This window comes from Mobula birostris, chromosome 32 (assembly GCF_030028105.1).
Source record: "Mobula birostris isolate sMobBir1 chromosome 32, sMobBir1.hap1, whole genome shotgun sequence".
NCBI lineage: Eukaryota > Metazoa > Chordata > Chondrichthyes > Myliobatiformes > Myliobatidae > Mobula > Mobula birostris.
The window spans coordinates 1,560,546-1,586,111 of record NC_092401.1 but is presented as its reverse complement, the minus strand read 5'-3'; the positions used below and the strand labels follow the sequence as shown (position 1 = coordinate 1,586,111).

At 44.3% G+C, this 25,566-nt stretch overlaps 1 protein-coding gene across 1 annotated transcript in view; it reads right to left on the bottom strand.

The window, feature by feature from the left end:
- The window catches only part of LOC140191163 (uncharacterized), a 392,816-nt gene that overhangs the window by 69,688 nt on the left and 297,562 nt on the right, over positions 1-25,566 (bottom strand). The window contains exons 43-48 of the mRNA XM_072248300.1: positions 22,833-22,886; positions 17,129-17,182; positions 14,985-15,092; positions 5,096-5,149; positions 3,260-3,313; positions 333-386 (exon numbers count right to left, since the gene is read on the bottom strand). Of these exons, the coding sequence (XP_072104401.1) occupies positions 333-386; positions 3,260-3,313; positions 5,096-5,149; positions 14,985-15,092; positions 17,129-17,182; positions 22,833-22,886 (378 nt within the window). The remainder of the gene's footprint in view (positions 1-332; positions 387-3,259; positions 3,314-5,095; positions 5,150-14,984; positions 15,093-17,128; positions 17,183-22,832; positions 22,887-25,566) is intronic.

Sequence of the window (25,566 nt, the reverse complement as noted above, 5' to 3'; positions counted from 1 at the left end):
CAAATACAGCCTCATCAGCATCTTGTACAATTGCAGCATAATGATTCTCAATGCCCAGACTGATGACTGCCCTTCAGGATTTTATACAGCACTGTAAGGTCTTCCCTCATTCACTCATGCTCCTATGAATAAAGTTGAGCCTCAACCTCTCTCTATAACTTTGTACCTCAGGAACTGGAAATTGGGAGACTATGCAGATTGCCTTTCACAATAACTCAGCATGGTGCTGTATTTATCTAGCCATCTTTCCCCCACTTGATGCTCCGTAGGCCTCAGTGAGAGTTTCCCTATTGAGCTGACGGACACGACGTTGGGATAGAGGCAGCACTCACTTTCTCACCCACTGCTCCTGGGGAACCGACCCCTCCTGGGATGCCGGGAGGTCCCTAGAGTGATGAGAAAAAAAGAGTGTGAGAAAGGTTTGGGCTGAAATCAGCAGACTAACTCTCGCAATCACGCACAACACCAGACTGGAATGATGAGGAATAAAATATTCCTTGCCACTTCACTCAGTAAATACATTCAGCTCGTGTGCAAACACACACAACGAAGCAGCTGCTGTTTGCTACCTCACTCTCTCAGGGCTTGGAGACCTGAGAATCTGTTGATTAAACAAAGAAAATAATTATGCAAATAAAAGATTTCAAAGTCTTGGTCTCTGTCTGTCAGTTGCCTCCCAGCTGCTCAATGCGAATTGAAGCAAGGTTGAGCGTAGTGAGAATTCAGACAGGGGCTAAAGTTAGTCCTCCCTCATTCATCTCCAGTTAATACAGACAAACAAAGACAGATAGACAGATCAAGACCAAAACCAAGACCAACGGGGGCGGGGGCAGGGGGAATACTGATATCGCGACACCTTATAGTAAAATAACACAGAAGATTAAGATGCATGGTGACCCGGTAGATTAGTTTCAAGATCAGCTAGGCCATTGAAGACGAAGGGCAGTGGTGGAGAGATGTCCCACAGGTGTCTACGCTGGGAACTCTTTCTAAGGGTGTCACGGTAGCACAGTGGTTAGTGCAAAGCTGTCACAGTTCGGCTGGGGGGGGGGGGGGGTCAAAGTTCAGAGTTCAATTCTGGCAACCTGTGTCAGAAAGATTGTATATTCTTCCTGTGTGCACGTGAGTTTCCTCTGGCTGGTCCAGTTTCACCCACGGACAAAGACGTACCAGTTAGTAGGTTGATCGGTCATTATAAATAGTCCAGTGATTAAGCTAGGGACAAATCTGTGGGTTGATGGGCGGTGTGGCTTGGTGAGATGGAAGGGCCTATTCGTGCTGGATCTCTAAATAAATACAATAAAAATAAATATAATATCCTGGTTTAAGACCACCCTTTATTTTGTTAATGCAATTATGCTGTTGGCATTTTATTTTCTGTAGATCCCTTCAAAATGCGAATCTATATATAACAAAAGTGTTTCTTTAATTACATTACACAAGGAAGCACTTCATTTTGCTGTTTAAAATAAAAATTCAGCTGGTTAATATGTTAGTCTTGTTGATTCACCAATTGGATTTGTCTTATTGCCACATTGGCCAATAAGATGCTTGGGAAAGAAGGGATAACTATTTTCTAGAGGGAGCATGGGATCAGAGAAAGAACGGGAATGGAAACGGACAACAAACGTAGCAGAAGAACATGGTGAAATGCTCAGAGAACAAACTTGGAAGGACAGATACAAATGTCAAAAATTCCTCATGCAAACTGATCTCGTGGAGGATGTGCAGATAGCTTCCAGTTGGCCATCTAGCACATGACACTGGAGAAAGGAACTTTCAGTTGGCCAGCTAGAACACGACACTGGAGAAGTGTCTCCTTGGCAGTTGTGTGGATTTTCTTTTACTTGGACTAGTTTTTCAGCACAAAACCGTATTGGTCCTGTGAGTAAATGAAGGGATGCAAATTGGATGTATTATCTGGAACGAGCTCCAATGATTCTGTGCATGCTATCATTCGACGGGCTAAATGGCCTACAGGTCAGTTGCAGATATGGACAGAGTAACCGCAGATGGAGTTTAATCCAGGCAACTATGAGCTTTTGCACTTTGGAAATGTTAATTGTCAAGGACACTCAAGAGAACTGATATATTGAGGGATCTAGGCTTCAAGGCCATCGCTCCCTGAAAGTGGCAACACATGCTAACAGGGTCATAACGAAGGTGTACTGTGGTGTTGGCTTTCATCACTCAGGGCACAGAGTATTACAGTCAGGAAGACATGTTGCAGCTGTATAAAGTTTTGGTAAGACCACCTTTAGAGTATTATGTTGCATTTCAGTTGTCCCATTACAGGAAGGAAGTGAAGACTTTGGAGAGGGTGCAGAAGTTGTTTATTGGGATGTTGCCTGGATGAGAAAATACTTGGACAGCCTTGGATCATTTCCTTCGGAGCACTGGAGGCTGAGGGGAGACCTGATAGAGGTAGATAAAATTATGAGAGGTATAGATAGGGAAGCCAGGCAAAGTCTTTTTCCCAGAATGGAAATGTCAAATATCAGACAGTATGGCTTTAAGGTGAGAGGGAGAAATTTACATTAGATGTTTGTGGCTGTTTTTTTTTAACACACAGAGTGGTGGGTGCCTGGAATGTACTGCTAGGGATGGTGGAGGGAACAGATACAACAGTGGCGTTTAGAAAGGAATGGAGGGACATGGATCCCGTGGATGCAGATTGGATTAGTTCCATTTAGTATCATGGTTGGCATGCTGTGGGCCGAACCCCCTGTTCCTGTGCTCTGCTGTTCTATGTAAGTAAGCAGGGACAGAGGAGATGGGCAGGAATAGGTGGGGAGGGGACAAAGAGGTGAGGGAAGCACCAGCAGAGCAAGAGAATGGAATATTTGATGGTTGTCCTTCCCCACAGTCATTCAATCATGCCAAGGTCATTCTTCCAACACATTGGCCCCAGCACGAGATGGAGATAGAAATAGGTAACACACTCGGGTGGCTGAGAGTCCTTCACTAGTGGAACTAGAGCCTTTGAATATGCTTAAGGAGAGATAGGGAGATAAGCAAGCAGGTGACAGATTAATGGGGGTTGATGGAAATGTAGAATTGAGGTCCCAATCACACTGGCCACGACCTTATTAAACAGAGGAGCAAATGGAAAAGTGTCAGGTGATTTTGAATTCACACATCCATACACCAATCTCTTTTATCACAGTGAACTGTAGTCAGTCTGAACAAATAATTCTCTGCTTGCAAAGTTATTGATTGTTTAAATACAGAGATGATGAAGAGAAACAGGCAAACTTACAGTGCCACCATTAGGCCCAGGAGGTCCTCTTGCACCAGGGGAACCGGATGGACCCTGTGGCCAAGACAAGAACACAAGAAAGGTCAGCCGATGCTCCTGAATATTCAGCTTCACTGGTAAATACTGATACCATTGTACGATCAGGGTAAATCAACACCAAGTGAGTACAGTGGACAGAATTCTGACGGGTTGCATTGCAGCCTGCTATGGAGGCTGCTTTGCACAGGGTCACAAGAAGCCGTACAGCACAGTGGAATCAGCCAGCTCTGTCACGGACTCAACATTCCCAACCATCCAGGGCATTTTCAAGAGGTGGGGCCTCAGGAAGGTGGCATCCATCGGTAAGGACATGCTCCCTTCTCAGTATTACAATCGGGGAGGAAGTAAAGGGGCACACTCAGCAATTCAAAAACAGTTCCTTATCCCCACCATCAGATTTCTGAACTGCTCATGAACAAATGAACACCATGTTGTTATTCTGTTTTGATTTGCACTAATTATTTTTGTAGGCCGCCCTCAGGGCGAAGGAACAACACCTTGTATTCCGTCTGGGTATCCTCCAATCTAATGGCATGAATATCGATTTCTCTTTCCACCAAACAAATTTCATCCCCCTCAATCCTCCTCTATTCCCGACTCCAACCTGTTACCCTTTCTCGTCTGCCTATCACTTGCCCCTGGATCCCCTCCTCCTTCCCTTTCTCCTGTGGTCCACTCTCTTCTCCTGTCAGATTCCTTCTTCTTCAGCCCTTTATCTATACAACCCACCTAGCTTCACCTATCACCTTCTAGCTAACCTCCTTCCCTAACCCCCAACTTTTTATTCCGGCATCTTCCGTCTTCTTTTTTGGTCCTGAAGAAGGTTGTCGGCCTAAGACGTTGACTATTTTTCATTTCCATAGATGCTGCCTGGCCTGCTGAGTTCCTCCAGCATTTTGTGTGTGTTGCCCCGCAAGTATACGCGTTTGCCCTGCATTGCTACTGTATCGCAGCAGTTGATGAATGATAATAAATCTGATTCAGAAATGCTGTATGTCAAATGATAATGCGTAAACACTTCTCTTGAATTAGTCAACCTTTGGGGGTGCTGGCAATGTGAGTAACTGTTTGCAGTTAGAATCCAAGATTGGATAAGAATCTTCCAAAAGAATTTCCCCACTGTAACACCCCTGAGAGCAACACCGGTGAAATTTAGTGACAAGTCCCTGGAATGCAACTCGAACCCAAAACCGAAGGGTCATAACCAATAAATCAATGTTCTAATTGTGTTCCTTCTTGTATAGTTTTGTATCACTTATGTTTTACTTATGATGTCTACCTTATGAATGCTCTCTATTGGATGTAATGTGCAATGAATGTTCTGTATCAGACGTAACGTGGATGAATGTTCTGTATCGGATGTAATGTGCCTGTGAATGTTCTGTATCGGATGTAATGTGCCTGTGAATGTTCTGTATCGGATGTAATGTGTGTTGAATGTTCTGTGTCTGATGTAATGTCTCTGTGAGTGTTCTGTATCGGATGTAATGTGTCTGTGGATATTCTGTATCTGATGTAATGTGCCTGTGAATGTTCTGTATCGGATGTAATGTGTGTTGAATGATCTGTATCTGATGTAATGTGCCTGTGAATGTTCTGTAATGTGTGATGAATTTTCTGAATCTGATTTAAATGCCTTCTGTCTAAGACGGTGACCAACTGATCCAAGTTTCAGCAGATCATAGCTGGTGAACTAGTTGGTTTTGCCATCTCAGTACTGATTTCTTTAAGTGTTATTTGCTTGTTAGGGGCTCCCAATAGGAAGAGAACCAATTGATGTAATCACTATCCACTTACCATGAGTCCAACATTCCCACTTTCACCCTTTTCTCCAGGAAGGCCAGGCAATCCCTGGAAAACAAAATGGGAAGCACAGTAAGGATACTGATCCGTTTACCCTGCTTTTTCATCTTTCCATATCATTCTTGAATTCAGCTGTAAGATAGATAATGTGGAATGCAGCCTTTCAAAGCAGAGACTTCTGATGGTTCTAGCCCAATCTTTGACCTAAACTCATAAACTTTTTTTTATGAAACAGTATTTTGACAAATCAAGAAATGTAACTATACATGACGAAATGCAACACACACAAAATGCTGGAGGAACTTCACAAGCCAGGCAGCATCTTTGGGAAAGTATTTTCTGGATGAAGTTCCTCCAGCATTTTCTATGTGTTGCTTGGATTTCCAGCATCTGCAGACTTTCTCATGTTTGTGATGGGTGAAACGCAATATTGAACACCAAATTTTCAGTCAGCAAACACTTCCAGGATTTTACTTCTCCATATCCTTTGACATTTCTTAAATAGCTTTAGATAATGACTCTTTAATTTCAGATTTCCCAGGTCCTTGTTACTTTTCGTATTGTTTATTTTGAACCATAACACTAGGAGAGCTGGTCGTGTAGCAGTTTGCAATTATCACCATTTGGGCTTCAATTCCCACCGCTGTCTTTAAGGAGATTGTACACTCTCCTTGTGACTGCGCGGGTTTCCTCCAGGTGCTCCGGTTTCCCCCCACACTCTAAAGAGGTACGTTGAGAGTTAGTAAGTTGCGGGCATCCTATGTTGGTGCCAGAGGTGCAGTGATACTTGTGGCTGCCCTCAGCGCAGTCCTCAATGAACTGAGTTGATGCAGGTGATGCATTTCAGTGCATGTGACAAATAAAGTTCATCATCTTTATCTTTAGGCACACAGTACAACAGGAACCTACAGCCCACTGATTGCACACACATTGTTATACTAAACTCACATTATTCCTGTTCTATTCCTCCCCACACCTTCATCAACCCCTTTTGTACTTTCACTTTACAGACCTTGCCTTCAGTCCTCGCAACACCTTCCCACCTTCCTCTACCCCTCCGGATGAGGAGCCAACCATCTGAAGCACCAGCTCTGGTTCTCTCACCGCAGTTGCTGCCTGACCTGCTGAGCAGTTCTTGTTTCCACCTCAGGTGAATAGCTTCTGCGGTATTTCTGGAACATCATAACAAATTCCTTTCTCTGTCAGTGAAACCTGTTGTGAAGCCGGGCTACTTCACAAAGTCCTGCCCCTATTCTGGTGGGGCTGTAGCTTACTGGTGCACTGCAAGATCCCACAAACAGGAAAGGAAATAAGTGACCAATTAAAGAAGGAATATAGAAGATAGACTATTACAGCACAGGAACAGACCCTTCAGCCCATTGTGCCTGAGTTGAACATGTTCTCAAATCTTTTCTGCCTGTACACAGCCCACATCCCTCCATTGATGGAGTCATGTTGATAGGGTTGTTAAAAATGCATATGGTGTGTATCTTTATTAGTCGGGGGTTGAATTCATACAAGGAACGTTTGATGGCTCTGGGTCTGTACTCGCTGGAATTCAGAAGGATGATGGGGCATGTCATTGAAACCTTTTGAATGTTGAAAGGCCTAGACAGAGTAGATGTGGAAAGGATGTCTCCCATGGTGGGAGAGTCTAGGACAAGAGGGCACAGCCTCAAGATAGAGAGGCGCCCTTTCAAAACAAAGATGCAGAGAAATTTCTTTAGCCAGAGCGTGGTGAATTTGTGAAATTTGTTGCCACAAGCAGCTGTGGAGGCCAGGTCGTTGGGTGTATTTAAGTCAGAGATTGATAGATTCTTAATTGGACATGGCATTGAAGATTATGAGGAGAAGGCTGGGAACTGGGGTTGAGGAGGAGAAAATAAAAGGATCAGCCATGAATGAACGGCGGAGCAGACCCAATGGGCCAGATGGCCCAATTCTGTTCCTATGTCTTATGGTCTATAGAACCCTGGTTAGATCACACTTGGAATATTTTGTTCAGTTCTGGTCACCTCATTGTAGGAAGGACGTAGAGGCTTTAGAGAGGATAGGTTGAGCATGCCAGGGCCTTTTCTCTTTGGGGCAAATTAGGATGAGAGGTGACTGTCTAGAGGTGTACAAGATGACAAGGGGCTCTGATAGAGTGGACAGACAGAGTTGAAATGGCTAATATGTGGGGCATAATTTTAAAGTGTTTGGAGGAAAGTTTGAGGGGGATGTCAGAGACACAGTACCGTGCAAAAGTCTTAGGCACATATATATATAGCTGTGGTCCTCAGACTTTTGCACAGTACTGCAGTCAATTTATGTATTGCACCTTACTGCTGCCGCAGAAAAACTAATTTTGTGACGCGTGTGAATGATGATAACCCTGATTCTGATATGGGTCTCTATTGTGAGCTGAGAGTGGGAAGAGGACAGGGAGAGGGGAATCATGCTTTGGGAAGGGAGAGGGGAGAGAGCAGGAAACTCCAGAGGGACATTCTGTAATGATCAATAAGCCAATTGTTTGGAATCAATTGACCTTGCCTGGTGTCTCAGGGTGGAATGTGTCTGCACCCACACCACACTTCACCCCTGTGGTGGCCAGTGCGATCATGTTTGCCGTTGTGTGCTGGGGCAGCAGGCTGAGGGTAGCAGACACCAACAGAATCAACAAACTCATTCGTAAGGCCGGTGATGTTGTGGGGATGGAACTGGACTCTCTCACGGTGGTGTCTGAAAAGAGGATGCTGTCCAAGTTGCATGCCATCTTGGTCAATGTCTCCCATCCACTACATAATGTACTGGGTGGGCACAGGAGTACATTCAGCCAGAGACTCATTCCACCGAGATGCAGCACAGAGCGTCATAGGAAGTCATTCCTGCCTGTGGCCATCAAACTTTACAGCTCCTCCCTTGGAGGGTCAGACACCCTGAGCCAATAGGCTGGTCCTGGACTTATTTCCTGGCATAATTTACATATTACTATTTAACTATTTATGGTTTTATTACTATTTAATTATTTATGGTGTAACGAAAACCAATTTCCCCCGGGATCAATAAAGTATGACTACGACGCTCCTTCTCTGCCACTTGTACCACACCCCTCCCATGGCACTCCGCCCTCGTCATTCCCAACATACCTCGTTGCTGGCAGGTTTACAAATTCACTCTGCGCTCCACGTTGATAAATACAATACTGTGCAGGCACCCTAGCTTTATATAAGTGCCTAAGAGTTTTGCACAATACTGTAGGCTCTTTACACAGCGGGTGGTAGGAGCATGAGCCACCCTGCCAGTGGTGGTGGTGGAGTCAGATACATTGGAGCACATGGATGATAGAAAGTAGAGGGGTCTGCAGGGGGAAGGGTTAGATTGATCTTAGAGTAGGTTAAAAAGTTAGCATACATCCTGGGCCAAAGGGTCTGTACTGTGCTATAATATTCTATGTTCTATATTCATGTATTTACTGTAAAGTTTCAGTTTCATTCAAATCATTCGTCAGGACCATTGAGTGAAATCTCAGCTCTTCTCTAAATAGTTACTGACCTGTACGTGTACTTAGGCCTCATTTCATCACTGCTTCCAAATTATGAAACTGATACTGGAGGACGTATTTATTATTACACAGAGGTGAAGCCTTGAGGGGTGGTGGAGACTATAGGACTTCCTACCATGTCCAGCTGGTAAGGCAGCATACAATCTGTGAGCAAACGTCTTCTGGATGAACAGTCTAACTGTATATGAAAACCTTTAGCTTCCTCTTGCATTCACTCAGTCCCACAAAAATGATCACCAACTCCTACATCTCTAACATGATTCTCAGAGAGTGACCCCCCCCACCCCCCACACTGTGCAAATTTCTTATTTTGCACTCTTTCCTTAACACTGGGAGCTCCGCTATTCTTCGAGTCCATGTTGAGAGGACTGGAATAGGGAAGCAAGGATGTAATAGTGAGGCTTTAAGGCACGGCTCACGCCAACTCAGAGTACTGTGAGCAGCTTCAGAGAGCTTGTTCTGAGATCTGTCACAAGTAGCAGATTAAATACAATGCAGGGACGTGAACGGCCATGCACTTTGGGAGAAAGAATGAAGGTGTAGACTATTTTTAAATAGGGAGCAAATTCAGGAAGTAAAGATGCAAAGTGACTTGAGAGTTATAGAGCATGATGCGCCAAAGGTTAGCTTGCAACTTGAGTTGGAAGAAGACAGTTACTAAGGCATTACAAGGCATTGGTCAGACTGCACTTGGAGTACCATGAGCAGTTTTGGATCCGATATCTGAAAAAGCATGTGCTGGTATTGGAGAGGGTCTAGAGGAAGTTCATAATAATGATCTTGGGAACGAATGGCTTAATGTATGAGGAATGTTTGATGACTCTGGGCCTGTACTCACTGGAGTTGTGAAGAATGGGGGAGGAGGAGAATTTCATTGAAACCTATTGAATATTCAAAGACCTACTGAAAGGATGCAGAGCATATGTTTCCTATAGTGGGGGAGTCTAAAGCCTGATTTATACTTCTGCTTCAACTCGACGCCGTAAGTACTGCGTCACTGCAAACCCTACACAGAGCCGACGTGGATCCCTACGCCAGAGCCTGACGCGCACCTCTCCCAAATTGTAACTACGCGTTGCGGCAATGCAGAACGCAACAACTGTGATTGGTCCGCTTGGTAGCATCGCATTTCCTCCTAAACTGCAATAGTTTCCCATTGGGCGACTGAAGGGCAGGGAAGGAACTCCGTCTGCAATGCTTTCCATAAAGCTTTACAGACCTCCGAAATTATGGAGGGGACATTTCGCTTTTACGAAAAAAGACACTCGCTTTAAACTTATTTACCCGAGAAAGACTACCATGACCATGAAGCCTTGCACGGGCAGGTGTGTGCATATGCGCAACGTGCCCGAATTGCAGAGCGACGTGGATGCACTAACGCACAAGTATAAATGCTCACAACGCGCGAAGGCCACTTGCGTAGGTTACGGCGTCGAGTTGACGCAGAAGTGTAAACCAGGCTTAAGGCCAAAAAGCACAGACTCAGAATACAAGGACATTCTTTCAGAATGGTGATGCAGAAGAATTTCTTTAACCAGAGGGCGATGAGTCATCTGTGGAATTCATTGCTACAGAGAGCCGAGGAGGTTTACAGTGGAGGCTCATAGGCTCCCGATTACGGGGGGAAGGCAGAAGGATAATAAATCAGCCATGCTGAAATAGCAAAGCAGACGTGATGACTGAATGGCCTAATTCTGCTTCTATGTCTTATAGTCACCTCTCCTGGAAGTTCCGGGAGTCTCCCGCATATTAATAGTGGCTCCCTGATGCCCGCAAATTATATACAATATCCCGTAAATCAATTTTTTTGAGAGTGAGAGAGCAAGAGAGAGCGCATGCACGAGAACGACCACGAGAGAGAGAGAGGGAGAGAGCATGAGAGAGCGAGCACGAGAGGAGAGAGAGCGAGCACGCGAGAGCAACCATGAGAGAGAGAGAGAGCGCGAGGGCGACCACGAGAAAGAGAGAGAGAGAGAGCACGCGTGCGAGAGTGACCACGAGAGAGAGAGAGAGAGAGCGCAACCACGAGGAGAGAGAGAGAGAGAGAGAGAGAGCGCGCGCACGCGTGTGCAAGGGCGACCACAAGAGAGCGAGCGTGAGCGAGAGAGAGAGAGAGTGAGAGTGAGTGAGTGAGTGAGTGAGCGTGCCATGGCAGAGTATTCCAAAAAAAGAAAATATAAAACGTACATCACCCCAGACTTTCCTAAAGTGTACCCCTGCCTAATAGGGGTCAAGAATAATGACAGTGTTGCTCGCTGCACTGTTTGCAACAGTGACTTTTCTATTGCCCATGGTGGGTTAAGTGGGTTTCGTGGTCTCCATTATGCTTCTCTCTAGTCTTATCTTTTCAAGGAAAAATGGATACAGGCTGTTTATCCTCTCCTAGTCTGGCCATCCCAGACATGCCACCTCTCCCGGAAGTTCTGGGAGTCTCCCACGTATTGATAGTGGCTCCCTGATGCCCTCAAATTATTTACCATATCCGGGAAATCGATTTTTTTTTGAGAGCGAGTGAGCGAGAGGGAGAGAGAGAAAAAGAGAGGGAGACAGACAGACAGAGCGAGCAAGTGGCAGACATAGCGAGAGAGCGACGGAGAGAACATCCTGATTGGTCTCTCTTTATGCTAAGTAGACCTATCAGTTTTCTCTGGGGGTGTGCTTTACAGTAAAACTCTCTCTCTCTTTCATTGTCTATCAGTTCAGTGTCCTGCAGTGCCATGGCAGAGTGTTCCAAAAAAAGAAAATACAAAAAGTACGTCACCCCAGACTACACTAAAGTGTACCCCTAATAGGGGTCAAAAATAATGACAGTGTTGCTCGCTGCACTCTTTGCAACAATGACTTTTCTATTGCCCATGGTGGTTAAATGACTGCAAAAGACATGTTGAGGTGAGTTTAACAGGTGTCATTCGTTTATTAGCATAGCTAACGTTATTTAAACTAGCTGCCTAGCTGCTGAGGACTACTCCATTGTAGACTTCCCACCTCTCCCGGAAGTTCTGGGAGTCTCCCGCAAATTGATGGTGCTACCTCCCTGAAATGAGTTCTTGCAGGGTGGGATGTCTATATAGTCTTAAATGTTATTAATTTTGAGGATGATTCAAACTAGTGCAGCCACAGATACTGTACACCCCCAATTAGGAGGGGATGAGGATTTAGTTCCCTGTTTGCTACAGGAAGGGACATTTGTCCATTCAGTGGTAGATCACACTAGGTGAGAGGTGATTCAAGAGCCTTCAGCCTTTAAGAATCAAGAATATGCTCACTCCAAAACTATTAATGGTAACAGGCAGGATTTTTCATTTCCACAAGTTGATTACTCAATTGCAGACAAACTACATGTGACAATCCCCCAACAAGGAGGCTCCATTAAGGTGAATTAAGCCAGGAAAATTGTCCACCAGAATGATAATTAAACTGGGCCTCAGTGACAGGAAGGTTAGGGCAATTATGTGAGGGTCACGTCAATCACCTTAAAGCTTCCTTTTGCCTGGAGCAGTTAAGTTGCTCAATTCTTCATCTAACCACTGACTGAATAACATTTTGTCGAGACAGGCTGGTTACAGAACCTTCTAGTGAGAAGAGAGAGAGGACAGAAAGACAGATAGATATAGAGACAGAAGGGGACAGAGAAATAGAAAGATATATTTAAATAGAGATAGAAGTACAGATAAAGAGAGTGTGGGACACAGAATAAGAGAGGTGGAGAGAGACGCAAACAGAGGGAGGAGCAGTGATGGATAGAAAGATAAAGACAGACACAAGTGCACAGAGAAACAGGCAAAGAGATACAGATAAAGAAAGATAGAGAGAGAGATGTGGAGAGGGAGAAAGAGGAGAGACAAGGCTGAGACTTCACTGATCTGGATGATAATGTGGTTAACTGGATCAGTGGATAATGAGGAAGGCTATCATGGTTTACAGAGGGATCTGGATCAACCAAAAAATTGGGCTGAAAAATGAGAGATTGATTTTAACGTAGGCAAGTGCGAGGTTTTGCATTTCGGTAGGACCAACCAGGGTAGGTCTTACACAGTGAATGGTAGGGCACTGAGGAATGTGGTAGAACAAAGGGATCTGGAAATACAGGTCCATAATCCATTGAAAGTGCTATCACAGGTAGATTAGGTCGTAAAGAAAGTTTTTGGCACATTAGCCTTCATAATTCAAAGCACTGAGTGCAGGAGATGGGATGTTATGTTGAATTTGTATAAAACATTGGTGAGGCCTAATTTGGAGTATTGTGTCCAGTTTTGGTGGCCTTCAGGAAAGAGGTAACCAAGATTGAAAGAATACAGAGGAGATTTACAAGGAAGTTGTTGGGTCTAGAGACCTGGGTTATAAGGAAAGATTGAATAGATTGACTTTATTCCTTAGAACGTAGAAGATCGAGAGGAGATTATATTGATAGAGATATGCAAAATTATGAGGTTTGAGTAGACTACAACGAGAGATCATAGGTTAAGGGTGTAAGGTGTAAAGTTTAAAGGGAACATGAGGAGAAACTTCTTCACTCAGAGGGTCGTGGGAATGTGGCGCATGTGAGCATGATTTTAATATTTAAGGAAAGTTTGGATAGGTACATGGGTGAAAGCGGTGTGGAGGGCTATGGTCCCATGGCAGTTTGATGGGAGTAGGCAGTTTAATTTGTTTTGGCACAGACTAGATGGGCTGAAGGGCCTGTTTCTGCACTGTACTTCTCTATGACTCTATGACGTAATGTGCCAAATGGTTTCCTTCTTTGCCGGAATGATTCCATCATTAATATCGACCCCCTGATCTTCACCTCTTACATTCAATCCTTGTGATGCTATGAGAACCAGTAAAGCAGGGGGAAGGACAACTCTTAGCAGATTTCAACCAAACCCAGAATCCCTCCATGGTCTAAGGTTGCTTCCCAAAGAAAGTCACTAACTATGTGTCTTGGAGTCAAATAATGTCCCTGGCATATGGGTTTATTTCCTTTAAAAAAAAGCTGAACAGTGCCTGTGAAATAATATCTGACCTTCTGGCTAAAGAGTTGAGACCGTGAGCTAGGATACAAACTAGGTTAAGCCTTGAAAAGTCCATCACTTAACCTCTCAAGGCACAAAGAATCATATCATATTACCTCAGTATTCCCTTTCTCCACTTTATTTTTTTATATAATTTACACCGGTTTTGTGTCTTTGCACTGCTGCCACAAACAACAAATTTCACATCAGTGACAATACAGCTGATGCTGATTCTGAACCACTTCGGACCGACTGTTTGGCTAAAAAACAAAATGAATCATTACAGATCATTCTTGCTGATACAGCAATCTGATTTTAATTAAGACATACACTCAGTGGCCACTTTATTAGGTAACCTGTACATCTGCTTGTTAATGCAAATATCTAATCAGCCAATCACATGGCAGCTACTCAATGCACAAAAACATGCAGACATGGTCAACAGGTTTAGTTGTTCCTCAGACCAAACATCAGAGTGGGGAAGAGGTGTGATCTAAGTGATTTTGACCATGGAACGATTGTTGGTGCCAGATGGGATGGTTTAAGTATCTCAGAAATGGCTAATCTTCTGGGACTTTAAAAACACAAACACGAGGAATTCTGCAGATGCTGGAAATTCAAGCAACACACATCAAAGTTGCTGGTGAACGCAGCAGGCCAGGCAGCATCTCTAGGAAGAGGTACAGTTGATGTTTCAGGCCCAGACCCTTCGTCAGGACTAACTGAAGGAAGAGCTAATAAGAGATTTGAAAGTGGGAGGGGGAGGGAGAGATCCAAAATGATAGGAGAAGACAGGAGGGGGAGGGATGGAGCCAAGAGCTGGACAGGTGATTGGCAAAAGGAATATGAGAGGATCATGGGACAGGAGGCCCAGGGAGAAGGAAGTGGAGGGGGAACCCAGAGGATGGGCAAGGGGTATAGTCAGAGGGACAGAGGGAGAAAAGAAGAGTGAGAGAAAGAATGTGTGTATATAAATAAATAATGGATGGGGTGCGACTTTAACACACAACAGTCTCTAGAGATTAAAGGGAACAGTGCGAAAGACAGAAAACATCCAGCGAGTGGCAGTTCTGTGGGCGAAAATGCCTTGTTAATGGGAGGTCAAAGAAGAATAACCAGACTGGTTGAAGCTGACAGGAAGGCGACAGTACCTCAAATAACCCTGCGTTACAACTGTGGTGTGCAGAAGAGCACAACACATTGAATCTTGAAGTGGATGGGCTAGAGAGGAGAAGACCGTGAACATAAAGAAATACGCTCAATGGTCACGATACTTAGTACCCCCTGTACGTTTCACAGAGAGAACCGGAAGGGAACGTTTTTTGTCCAAAAGAAGTTTGATTACCTGGAGTCCAGTAGGACCTAGGGGTCCTGGAAATCCTCGAACGCCCTCGTCACCTTTCTGTCCTCGCATGCCTTGCTGCCCTCTCGGACCTGGTTCACCATCAGCTCCCTACACACACAAAATAAATATGTATGATTCGTATTGATGAAGTGTCCAGGAGGAGTGAATTCTGCTGTAAGACAAAAGGCAGATAGCGATGAAAATACAAGATAATGTCCCAGTCAGAGACAAAGGGCATTTGAATTATGCTCAAAGGGTGAGAAGAACCATTGAAAATCGAGAAACCCGCAACAAGTAAACTGAAGTGTTGACTGTTTCTCTCTGCACAGAGGCTGCCCGCTCTGCTGGGTGCTTCCTCCTCTGTTTTAGTGCCAATTTCGAGCATCAGCAGTGATTTATTCTGGTACTGAAATATTTCCATATTTGGATTTTTCAGGTTTTATGGAACTTACAACAGTAAAGCCCACAAGGTTTCTCTGACCTTTTAATCTACTCCAAGATCAATCTGACCCTTCCTTCCCACACAGCCCTCCACCTTTCTTTCATCAATGTTTCTATCTGAGAGTCTCTTACCTGTGCTAATATATCTGCCTCCACCACCTCGGCAGTGCGTTCCACAGAGTCACCACTCTCTGTTTAAAAAACCCATTGCTGACATCCCTCGTATACTTTCCTCTATTAACCTTAATAGTCTTCTCTCTCGTATTAGCTGTTGTCGCTCTAGGAAAAAGACACTGGCTGTCTCAACGTCACCTCACATCATCCCTTGCTCCAAAAAGAAAAACCATAGCTTGCTTAATCTTTCCTCATTAAGACATGCTGTCTAATCCAGGCAGTATCCTGGTAAATCTCCTCTGCACCCTCGCTGATGCTTCAACATCCTTCCTATTTTCTCCTGAAGTAGGAGGCCATTTGACCCATCAAATCTATGCTGGCTCCAAGTCCCATTCCTTTGTGTATGTGTCTGCTTCCTGTTCTCTCACACATTCCCATTCAATCCCCCCAATTCTCCAGCCACCCATAAGGGATGTGGTGGGGGGAACCAGAGTATTCAGGAAAGTCAACTCCCTCAAAGCGCAGACCGTGCAGATTGCACACAGGGAGCACTGATGTTCAGAGTTAAACCTTAGGATTTTGAGTATGGCAGCAGCACTACCTGCTGCATCAATGTGGGACCCTACTCTGACTAGGTAAGATTATAAAGCACATGTGGCATACTTCATAGTTTTGAATACTTTCTCTATAGGGGCAAAAGCTCAAAAGACCGAAATCCAACGTTAGCTCCTAATTCAAATCCAAAACAATGATAAAGTAATCTGTGGTGAGATCATTCAACACCACACAGGAAATTTATTCTGGGCTTTTTGGGGTCAGCCAATATGTGGTCCCAACCCACTCTATGTCATTGGACTGTTGTGAGGCAACGTGGGCTGTGGTGTCTGCTGGCCAAGTTAACTGCTTCCCTTTGCCTTGGACTCTCCCTCTTACTGTGCATTGTTGCCACTGCCCACCCGTCTTACCCCTTGACTCCAGCTCAGATCTACCATCTTTGCCCCACATCCACTAAAGACTGAGTGAAAGCCTCTGGACTCCCAGTTCCCTGGGCCACACAATGGGACTATCCCCCACCGTCCTTCAAAAAAAAATGCTGTCTTAGTCCATCCACCAATTGCAAATCTCATCCCAGCCCAGATGCCCACTGGTCTTGGCGCAGGACTGCAGCACCAGGTGCCACGTTTACATTGCTTTGGCATTGTTAGCAGGGAGACGACAGCTGGAATAACATGCCCTGCTGAAACTGTGAGACTCAGTGCAAAACTGTCTGCCTCTCCATCAAAAAGAGGCATTGTGTGATTAGAAAACAACCAAACTAAGTTGTAAATCCACTGCCTCCACTACCTTCCTTTGAGGTAATTCTCCTGAAGAACACCAAGTTCAAACTTTGCTCTGCCTCCTCTGGTCTGGAATGGGCCACCTCAACACAGATGCCTTGGAGTTGTTTTCATGTCTTTTCACCCTTGACAACTGACCTCATGAGAAACATGGGCTATTACTAGGTTAATATCAATGAGTCTGGAATCATAGCATAAATGGATCTTCATGTGAACAGCAACAGCAGAACATGAAGTGGAAATTATACTTACAATGGAACCACGCTGTCCAATTGGGCCTTGAATCCCCATTGGACCTGGAGGACCCTATAGGAGGAAAGACAAAGATGTTCTGAGTGTGTTAATGGTAATTAAACTGGCACTGATTGCTCTAGTGTTGCCTTACTTTCCTTTGAACCTCAAATAGCTTCGGAACTAGTTAAAGATTTCTCCACTCATGGAGCTTTGCTCACACGAGCTCAACCCTAATCAGTAAGCTTTTTATCAGCAGTGAGCAAATAATATAGTTTATGCAGTTGATGGAAAATGGGATCATTTATTTACCATTGAAAAATAACAGAGGCACCTAATTGATTAAGAAAGATAGGGCTGAGCAGATTATGTGCGTCTTCAAAAGAAAAATACACATTTATCCCAACTCTGTTTTTTTGGTTACCATTGCACAGGATGCTGGACAAACGCAACAAGACAGGCAGCATCCATGGAGGGAAATGGACAGTTGGTGTTTTGGGTTGAAAGCTTCCATCTGGACTAGCAAATTTGTTTAACATAATTTCTCTTTCATAAAGCCACTCGTGCTCTCCCGTTAATAACGCACCGTATTTTTTTTACCATTTCATTGCATCTAGCAAAAATTGCACTAGCAGTGCAGATGAAAGATCACGATCCAGAAACTTGACTGTCCATTTCCATCCACAGGTGTGTTGCTCCAGCATTTCGTATTTACTCCAGGTTCCAGCATCCACAATGGGTTTTGTCTGTTTTTTGTTAGTCAGCCACTTCCTGAAAAATGCCAGTCTGTTCCCCTCAATCCTGTGAACACTCACCACATTAATTACATTCGTTAGGGGTAAGGGGTGCAGTGCAAAAAGTGGAACCTTAACAAATACCTGCTGGTAATCCAAATACGTTCCATCTACTGAGTGCCCCTGTCTCTACCCGGTCTGATAGAATTGCAAACTACTCCAGCAAATCTACTAAACACACTTTTTCCTTCATAAAGCCACCTTATCTCCCCCATAAATAATGAAGCATGTGCATTTTACAGTTACGTTTCTTCAAGTAAAGTTAGTAAAATATGCACAAATGCGAAAATACACACACCAAGTAGCGCTTTAAATAAAAGAAGAGTTCCACTGCCTGAGCTGACTATAAAATGGATGGACTGGTGTTTAAGTTTCACCAATGAACAGTACATCAACAATGCCCACCCCTCTACCACTCAGTGTTCTGGCCTGTTCCAAAAATACCCAGGAACTCATCATGTACTTCCATGTACAAATCTGTATAATTTATGTTTTCCTTATGAATGTCTTGTCTCTAATGTTATATGCCTGTGATGTGTATATATCCACGACAAAGAAGTAGGCAGGAAAAATTATTGTGGACACTACCCACCCTGAAAACTGCCTTTTCCAAAATCCCCTTCTGGAAAAGTACTATAGGGCTATTCAAACAAAAACTTCACAACACCTTAAAAGCTTCTTCCCCCAGGCTGTTAAACTGATCAATAATTCTAGTTAGCCACATCTCCTCCTTCTGTCTAATACTTGGGAGATGGATAAGTGGGTATCAGTCAGGAGAGGGAAGGGTGGGAGTCAGATACTAGAGAGCGCCCCTGTGGCTGTCCCCCTTAACAATAAGTACTCCTGCTTGAGTACTGTTGGGGGCAGACAGCCTACCTGGGGGAGGCAACAGTGACGGCACCTCTGGCAGAGTCTGGCTCTGTGGCTCAGAAGGGTAGGGAAAGGAAGAAGGCAGCAGTGATAGGGGACTCTATAGTTAGGGGGTCAGACAGGCGATTCTGTGGATGCAGGAAAAAAAAGCGGATGGTAGTTTGCCTCCCAGGTGCCAGGGTCCAAATTGTTTCTCATCGCGTACACGATATCGTGAAGTGGGAAGGTGAACAGCCAGAGGTCGTGCTACATATTGGTACCAACAACATAGGTAGGAAAAGGGAGGAGGTCCTGAAAAGAGACACTACAGGGAGTTAGGAAAGAAGTTGAGAAGCAGGACCTCAAAGGTAGTAATCTCAGGATTACTGCCTGTGCCATGTGACAGTGAGTATAGGAATAAAATGAGGAGGAGGATAAATGTGTGGCTGAGGGACTGGAGTAGGGGACAGGGATTCAGATTCCTGGATCATTGGGACTTCTTTTGGGGCAGGTGTGACCTGTACAAAAGGACGGGTTGCACTTGAATCCAAGTGGGACCAATATCCTGGCAGGGAGGTTTGCTGAGGCTATTGGGGAGAGTTTAACCTACATTTGCTGGGAGTGGGAACTTAACTGAAGAGATGGAGGAAGGGGCAGTTGGCTCACATATGGAGAAAGCTAGGAGACAGTGCGAGAGGGAGGATAGGCATATGATAGAAAAGGGATATGCTCAGACCGATGGTTTGAGATGTGTCTATTTTAATGCAAGAAACATCATGAACAAAGCAGATGAGTTTGGAGTGTGGATCAGTACTTGGAGCTATGATGTTGTGGCCATTACAGAGACTTGGATGGTTACTTCAAGTGCCAGGCTTTAGATGTTTCAGAAAAGACAAGGAGGGAGGCAAAAGAGGTGGGGGCATGGCACAGCTGATCAGAGATAGTGTCACAACGTCAGGGATTGTCTACTGAGTGTCGGTGGGTGGAAGTTAGAAACAGGAAGAGGTCAATAACTCTACTGGGTGTTTTACATAGACCACTCAATAGTAACAGGGACATTGGGGAGCTGATAGAGAGACAGATTCTGGAAAGGTGTAATAATAACAGGGTTGTCGTGGTAGGAGATTTTAATAATTTCCCAAATATTGATTGACATCTCCCTACAGCAAGGGGTTTAGATGGGTGGAGTTTGTTAGGTGTGTTCAGGAAGGTTTCTTCACACAATATGTAGATAAGCCTACAAGAGGAGAGGCTGTACTTGATCTGGTATTGGGAAATGAAGCTGGTCAGATGTCAGGTCTCTCAGTGGGAGAGCATTTTGGAGATAGTCATCACAATTCCATCTCCTTTACCATAGCATTGGAGAGGGATAGGAACAGACAAGTTAGGAAAGCGTTTAATTGGAGTAAGGGGAAATATGAAGCTATCAAGCAGGAACTTGGAAGCATAAATTGGAAACAGATGTTCTCAGGGAAATGTACAGTGGAATTGTGGCAAATGTTCAGGGGATATTTGCATGGCGTTCTGCATAGGTATGTTCCATTGAAACAGGGAAAGGATGCTAGGGTACAGGAACCGTGGTGTACAAAGGCTTTTGAAAATCTAGTCGAGAAGAATAGAAAAGCTTATGAAAGGTTCAAAAAACTAGGTAATGATGGAGATCTAGAAGATTATAAGGCTAGCAGGAAGGAGTTTAAGAATGAAATCAGGAGAGCCAGAAGGGGCCACGAGAAGGCCTTGTCGAGCAGGATTAAAGAAAACCCCAAGGCATTCTACAAGTATGTGAAGAGCAAGAGGATAAGACGTCAGAGAATAGGACCAATCAAGTGTGACAGTGGAAAAGTGTGTATGTATGGAAACGGACAAGATAGCTGAGGTACTTAATGAATACTTTGCTTCAGTATTCACTATGGAAAAGGATCTTGGCAATTGTAGGGATGACTTATAGTGAATTGAAAAGCTTGAGCACGCTGGAGCTTTTGGAAAGCATCAACTTGGATAAGCCATCGAGACCAGATGAGATGTCCCCCAGGCTATTGTGGGAGGGAGGGAGGAGAATGCTGAGACGCTGACAATGATCTTTGCATCATCAATGGGGATGGGGGGAGGTTCCAGAGGATTGGAGGTTTGCAGATATTGATCTCTAATTCAAGAAAGGGAGTAGAGATAGCCCAGGAAATTATAGACTAGTGAGTTTTACTTCAGTGGTTGGTAAGTTGATGGAGAAGATGCTGAAAAGCAGGATTTATGAACATTTGGAGAGGCATACTATGATTAGGAATAGTCAGCATGGCCTTGTGAAAGCAGGTCGTGCCTTTCAAGCCTGATTGAATTTTTTGAGGATGTGACTAAACACTTTGATGAAGGTAGAGCAGTAGATATGTGTATATAGATTTCAGCAAGGCATTTGAGAAGGTACACCATGCAAGGCTTTTTGAGAAAGTAAGGAGGCATGGGATCCAAGGGGACCTTGCTTTGTGGATCCAGAATTGGCTTGCCCACAGAAGGCAAAGAGTGGTTGTATATGGGTCATATTCTGCATGGAGGTCGGTGACCAGTGGTGTGTGTCAGGGATCTGTTCTGGAACCTCTTTCTTCGTGATTTTTATAAATGATCTGGATGAGGAAATGGAGCAATGGGTTAGTAAATTTGCTGATGACACAAAGATTGGGGCTGTTGTGGATAGTATGGAGGACTGTCAGAGGTTACAGTGAGACATCGATAGGATGCAAAACTGGGCTGAGAAGTGGCAGATGGAGTTCAACACAGATAAGTGTGAGGTTGTTCATTCTGGTAGGTCAAATATGATGGCTGAATATAGTATTAATGGTAAGACTCTTGGCAGTGTGGAGGATCAGAGGGATCTTGGGGTCCGAGTCCATAGGACACTCAAAGGTGCAGTGCAGGTTGACTCTGTGGTTAAGAAGACATATGGTGCACTGGCTTTCATCAACCGTGGGACTGAGTTTAAGGGCCGTGAGGTAATGTTACAGCTATATAGGACCCTGGTCAGAGCCCACTTGAAGTACTGTGCTCAGTTCTGGTCACCTCACTACAGGAAGGATGTGGAAGCCATAGAAAGGGTGCAGAGGGCATTTACAAGGATGTTGCCTGGATTGGGGAGCATGCTGTATGAGAATAGGTTGAGTGAGCTTAGCCTTTTCTCCTTGGAGCAACGGAGAATGAAAGATGACCCGATAGAGGTGTATAAGGCGATGAGAGGCATTGATCGTGTGGATAGTCAGAGGCTTTTTCCCAGGGCTGAAATGGATATCACAAGAGGGCACAGTTTTAGGGTGCTTGGAGGTACGTACAGAGGAGATGTCAGGGGTAAGTTTTTTTTACGCAGCGAGTGATGAATGCATGGAATGGGCTGCCGGCGATGATGGTGGAGGCGGATACAATAGGGTCTTTTAAGGGACCCCTGGATAGGTACATGGAGCTTAGAAAAACAGAGGGCTATGGGTAACCCTAGGTAATTTCTGAAGTAAGTACATGTTCAGCACAGCATTGTGGGCCGAAGGGCCTGTATTGTGCTGTAAGGTTTCTATGTTTCTATCTCAGTTACCACACTGTCTAAAATGCTGTTTAGGTAGTAAATACACGCTGGCATTTATGCAGATTTTATTTCATACCTGTAAATTAACTTCTGTTTAGATTCATATAATTCTTCCATCTTTTAACTGTTGAAAGTTAGTTTTTGCTGCATATTGTGCCCTTTCCAACACACCACAGCAAATTCTGAATACATGGAAATGTATATGGTAAATGAAGTTGACCCTGCAAGTAAGTTTTCATTTCACCTGCACATACATATACTTGTGCATGACAATAAACTTGACTTTGAACGACCCAGTTCTTACAGTGTTCATCTCTCTCTTTCTTGTTTTTAAGATTTAAGAGAGTCACACAACAATCCTAAAGAAACCGTCGCTGGACCAACAATTTAACAGCAGCATTATTAATGGGGTTGACATTGGCCAATGACAGACCAACGTTCTTGCTTCAAACATGTATTCAAGGGTAATGCATTTACTTTGGAGACAGTTCCTCCTCCAAAGCTGGATGTGATTGTTACTCACTGCTTCTCCTTTGGCTCCTTTGCTGCCTTTCTGTCCTGGTCTTCCCAGCTCCCCCTGAAAAAAGCAACATTTTAAAAAATGAACAGTCTGGTAGTGTTAATCCTGTGCTTCTCGGAGACAAAGTCACCTGTTCTGACCTCCCTTCTGACAAAATCAGTGTTTCTTCAAAATGAACCATGGCTATAACAACCCCAGCACATTGCATAGGCCCTCTGTGGTTTGGCTGACAAATCATTTGAAGAAAAACAGGCACGGTTATTAATAAGGTCCACAGTTTGGTATCCTGAAGCTGGAGATGTCCGGAAATGGAATGTTCTTTTTATGTGTTATCGCAATACCAAGGGGCAAATAAGATGTTCAGGACCACAGGGACCAAATGAATGGTAAATAGGCAGTGACGTTTCTTTGTACAGAGGTCACCGACTGTCTGAAATTCTTTACTGAGTTCCTGGACACAAGCTGAGGTGATCAAGATGCTTGGGTAAAGCACCACTATCGTCTTGGCTCATCCCACCAGAAGCTGAGGTTGCCTTGACTGTCAAATAGTATGGTGATTCAGATGAAAGGCGACTTGATAGAAGTGAACAGCCAGAAATTTTTCCCGAGAGCAGAAATGGTTAATATGAGGAGGTGCATTTTAAGGTGATTGGAGGAAAGTATAGTGTGGATGTCAGAAGTAAATTTTTATTTTAAGCCAGGGAGTGGTGGATGGTTGAAGTGCCCTGCCAGGGGTAGTGGTAGAGGCAGTGCATTAGGGGTATTTCAGAAGCTCATATATAGGCAATTGGATGAGAGAAAACTGGAGGGCTAGATTGATCTAGGAGTGGGGGAAAAAAGACTGACACAACATCGTGGGCTGAAAGGCCTGTACCGTTCCATGTTCTGTATTCTATAATGTCTTGAAATAAACCGCCCAAAGGTGGCCAGATGAGAATCAGCAAGCTGAGTGTCTGTGGACAAATTCACAGAGACACCAAGACCTATTCTAACCACGAGGGCGCTCTTCCTTACGACATGTGACAGGACTGGCAGGCCACATGCAGGATGCCTCTCAACATGCTGAAGAGTCTCCCATTCCCTCCATCCTTGCATAAATCTACATGAATCCTTGTCTCAGCAAAAAATTAAGGAGAAATCAGCAGGAGAAGTAAGGAGAATAATTTCTTACTTCATTCTGCACCTCGCACATGTATGTCACAAAAAATAGAATGCTGCTCCATTAGAGACGCACTTTGCTGCAAGGGTGGGTGGGTTGCCAAGGCAACTGTGATTATACAAGTGTGACTCTGAGTGTCAACTTGACCTGGAACACGAACAGCAAAGCTGAATGAAATGCCCTAGCACACCGTAATAGCAACACTTACACTCCGAGTGGAGGGATGGTGTAGTAGTTAAATATCCAATGGCTGAGTTCGAATCTCACTTACAGATGCTGGAGAACTTAATTTCTGCTAATTCAATTTAACAGATTCAGAGCAATAATGGTGACTATGAAGGCGGATGTTCCTAGCCACCCATTTACTGTTGCGCTCTGCACAGAAGTTCACAGAATGTATTTGAAAGGGAGAATAGAAAATTCTCCTGCTGGTGTGCTTAGTGCTACCAGCCAGGGATGAATTTCAGAATCTGAATCATCATCACTGACTTACAGCATTGTGCAAAAGTCTTAGACACGTACTGTATACCCAGATAAGACTTTTGCACAAGTCCTGGAGCAATTTCACATATTGCACTGTACTGGTGCTGCAAAAAAAAAACAAACAAATTTCATGATCTATGTGAGTAATGATAAACCTGATTCTGATACAGGTCTCTATTGTGGAGTGAGAGTGGGAAGGGAGCATGTAGACAGGAATGGTGATTGGGAAAAGGGGAAGGGAGAGGGGAGGGAATGGGAAGCACCAGATACATTCTGTAACAATTAATAAATCAATTGCTTGGAATCAAGTGACCTTGCCTGGTGTCTCAAGGCTGTGTGAGTCCACACCTGCGTCACCCCACAATCCTGGCACTCCTTCTCTGCCACCTGTCCCACACCTCTCCCATGGTGCTTCTCCCTTGCCATTCCCAACATCCTTGGCTGCCGCTGGATTTACAAATTCGCTCTCCACTCTACTTTGACAAACAGTCCTGTGTGAAAGTCCTTAGGCACCCTAGTTATATACAATATGTGCCTAAGGCATTGCATAGTATTGTATGTTATGAAAATTGTTGTTTTGTGTAGCAAAAACACAAATCGCTACAAATTAGAAATATACATAGTGCAGAAAGGATTAACGAGCTGGTGATGGGTTTCATAGATCATTCAGAAATCTGCTGGTGGAGAGGAAGAAGCTGTTCCTGAATCACTGTGTGAGTACCTCCTTCCTGGTAATGGTACCCAGAAGAGAGCATGTCCTGGATAGGGAAGGTCCTCAGTGATCGATCTCACCTTCCTGAGGTATCACCTTTTCAGGATGTGCCCGATGGTGAATTTCTGTTCTGATGAGGGGTCTTCGATGGGAAACGTTAACTTTCTTTCTCCACCGATGTTGCCCGACCTGCTGAACATTGCTCACCCTTTCTGTTTTCGTCTCAGACTTTTAGCGTTGTTTCTTTAAAATCTATTTTCACGAACTTCAAGGCTCAGACCACCCCTTATTTGGTCTGGTCTACATGTGAGTCCAGACCCACACCATCATGTGAGAATATCTCTGGAGCACTGGGAACTAATTTGTAAACTGTTGTTTAAGGA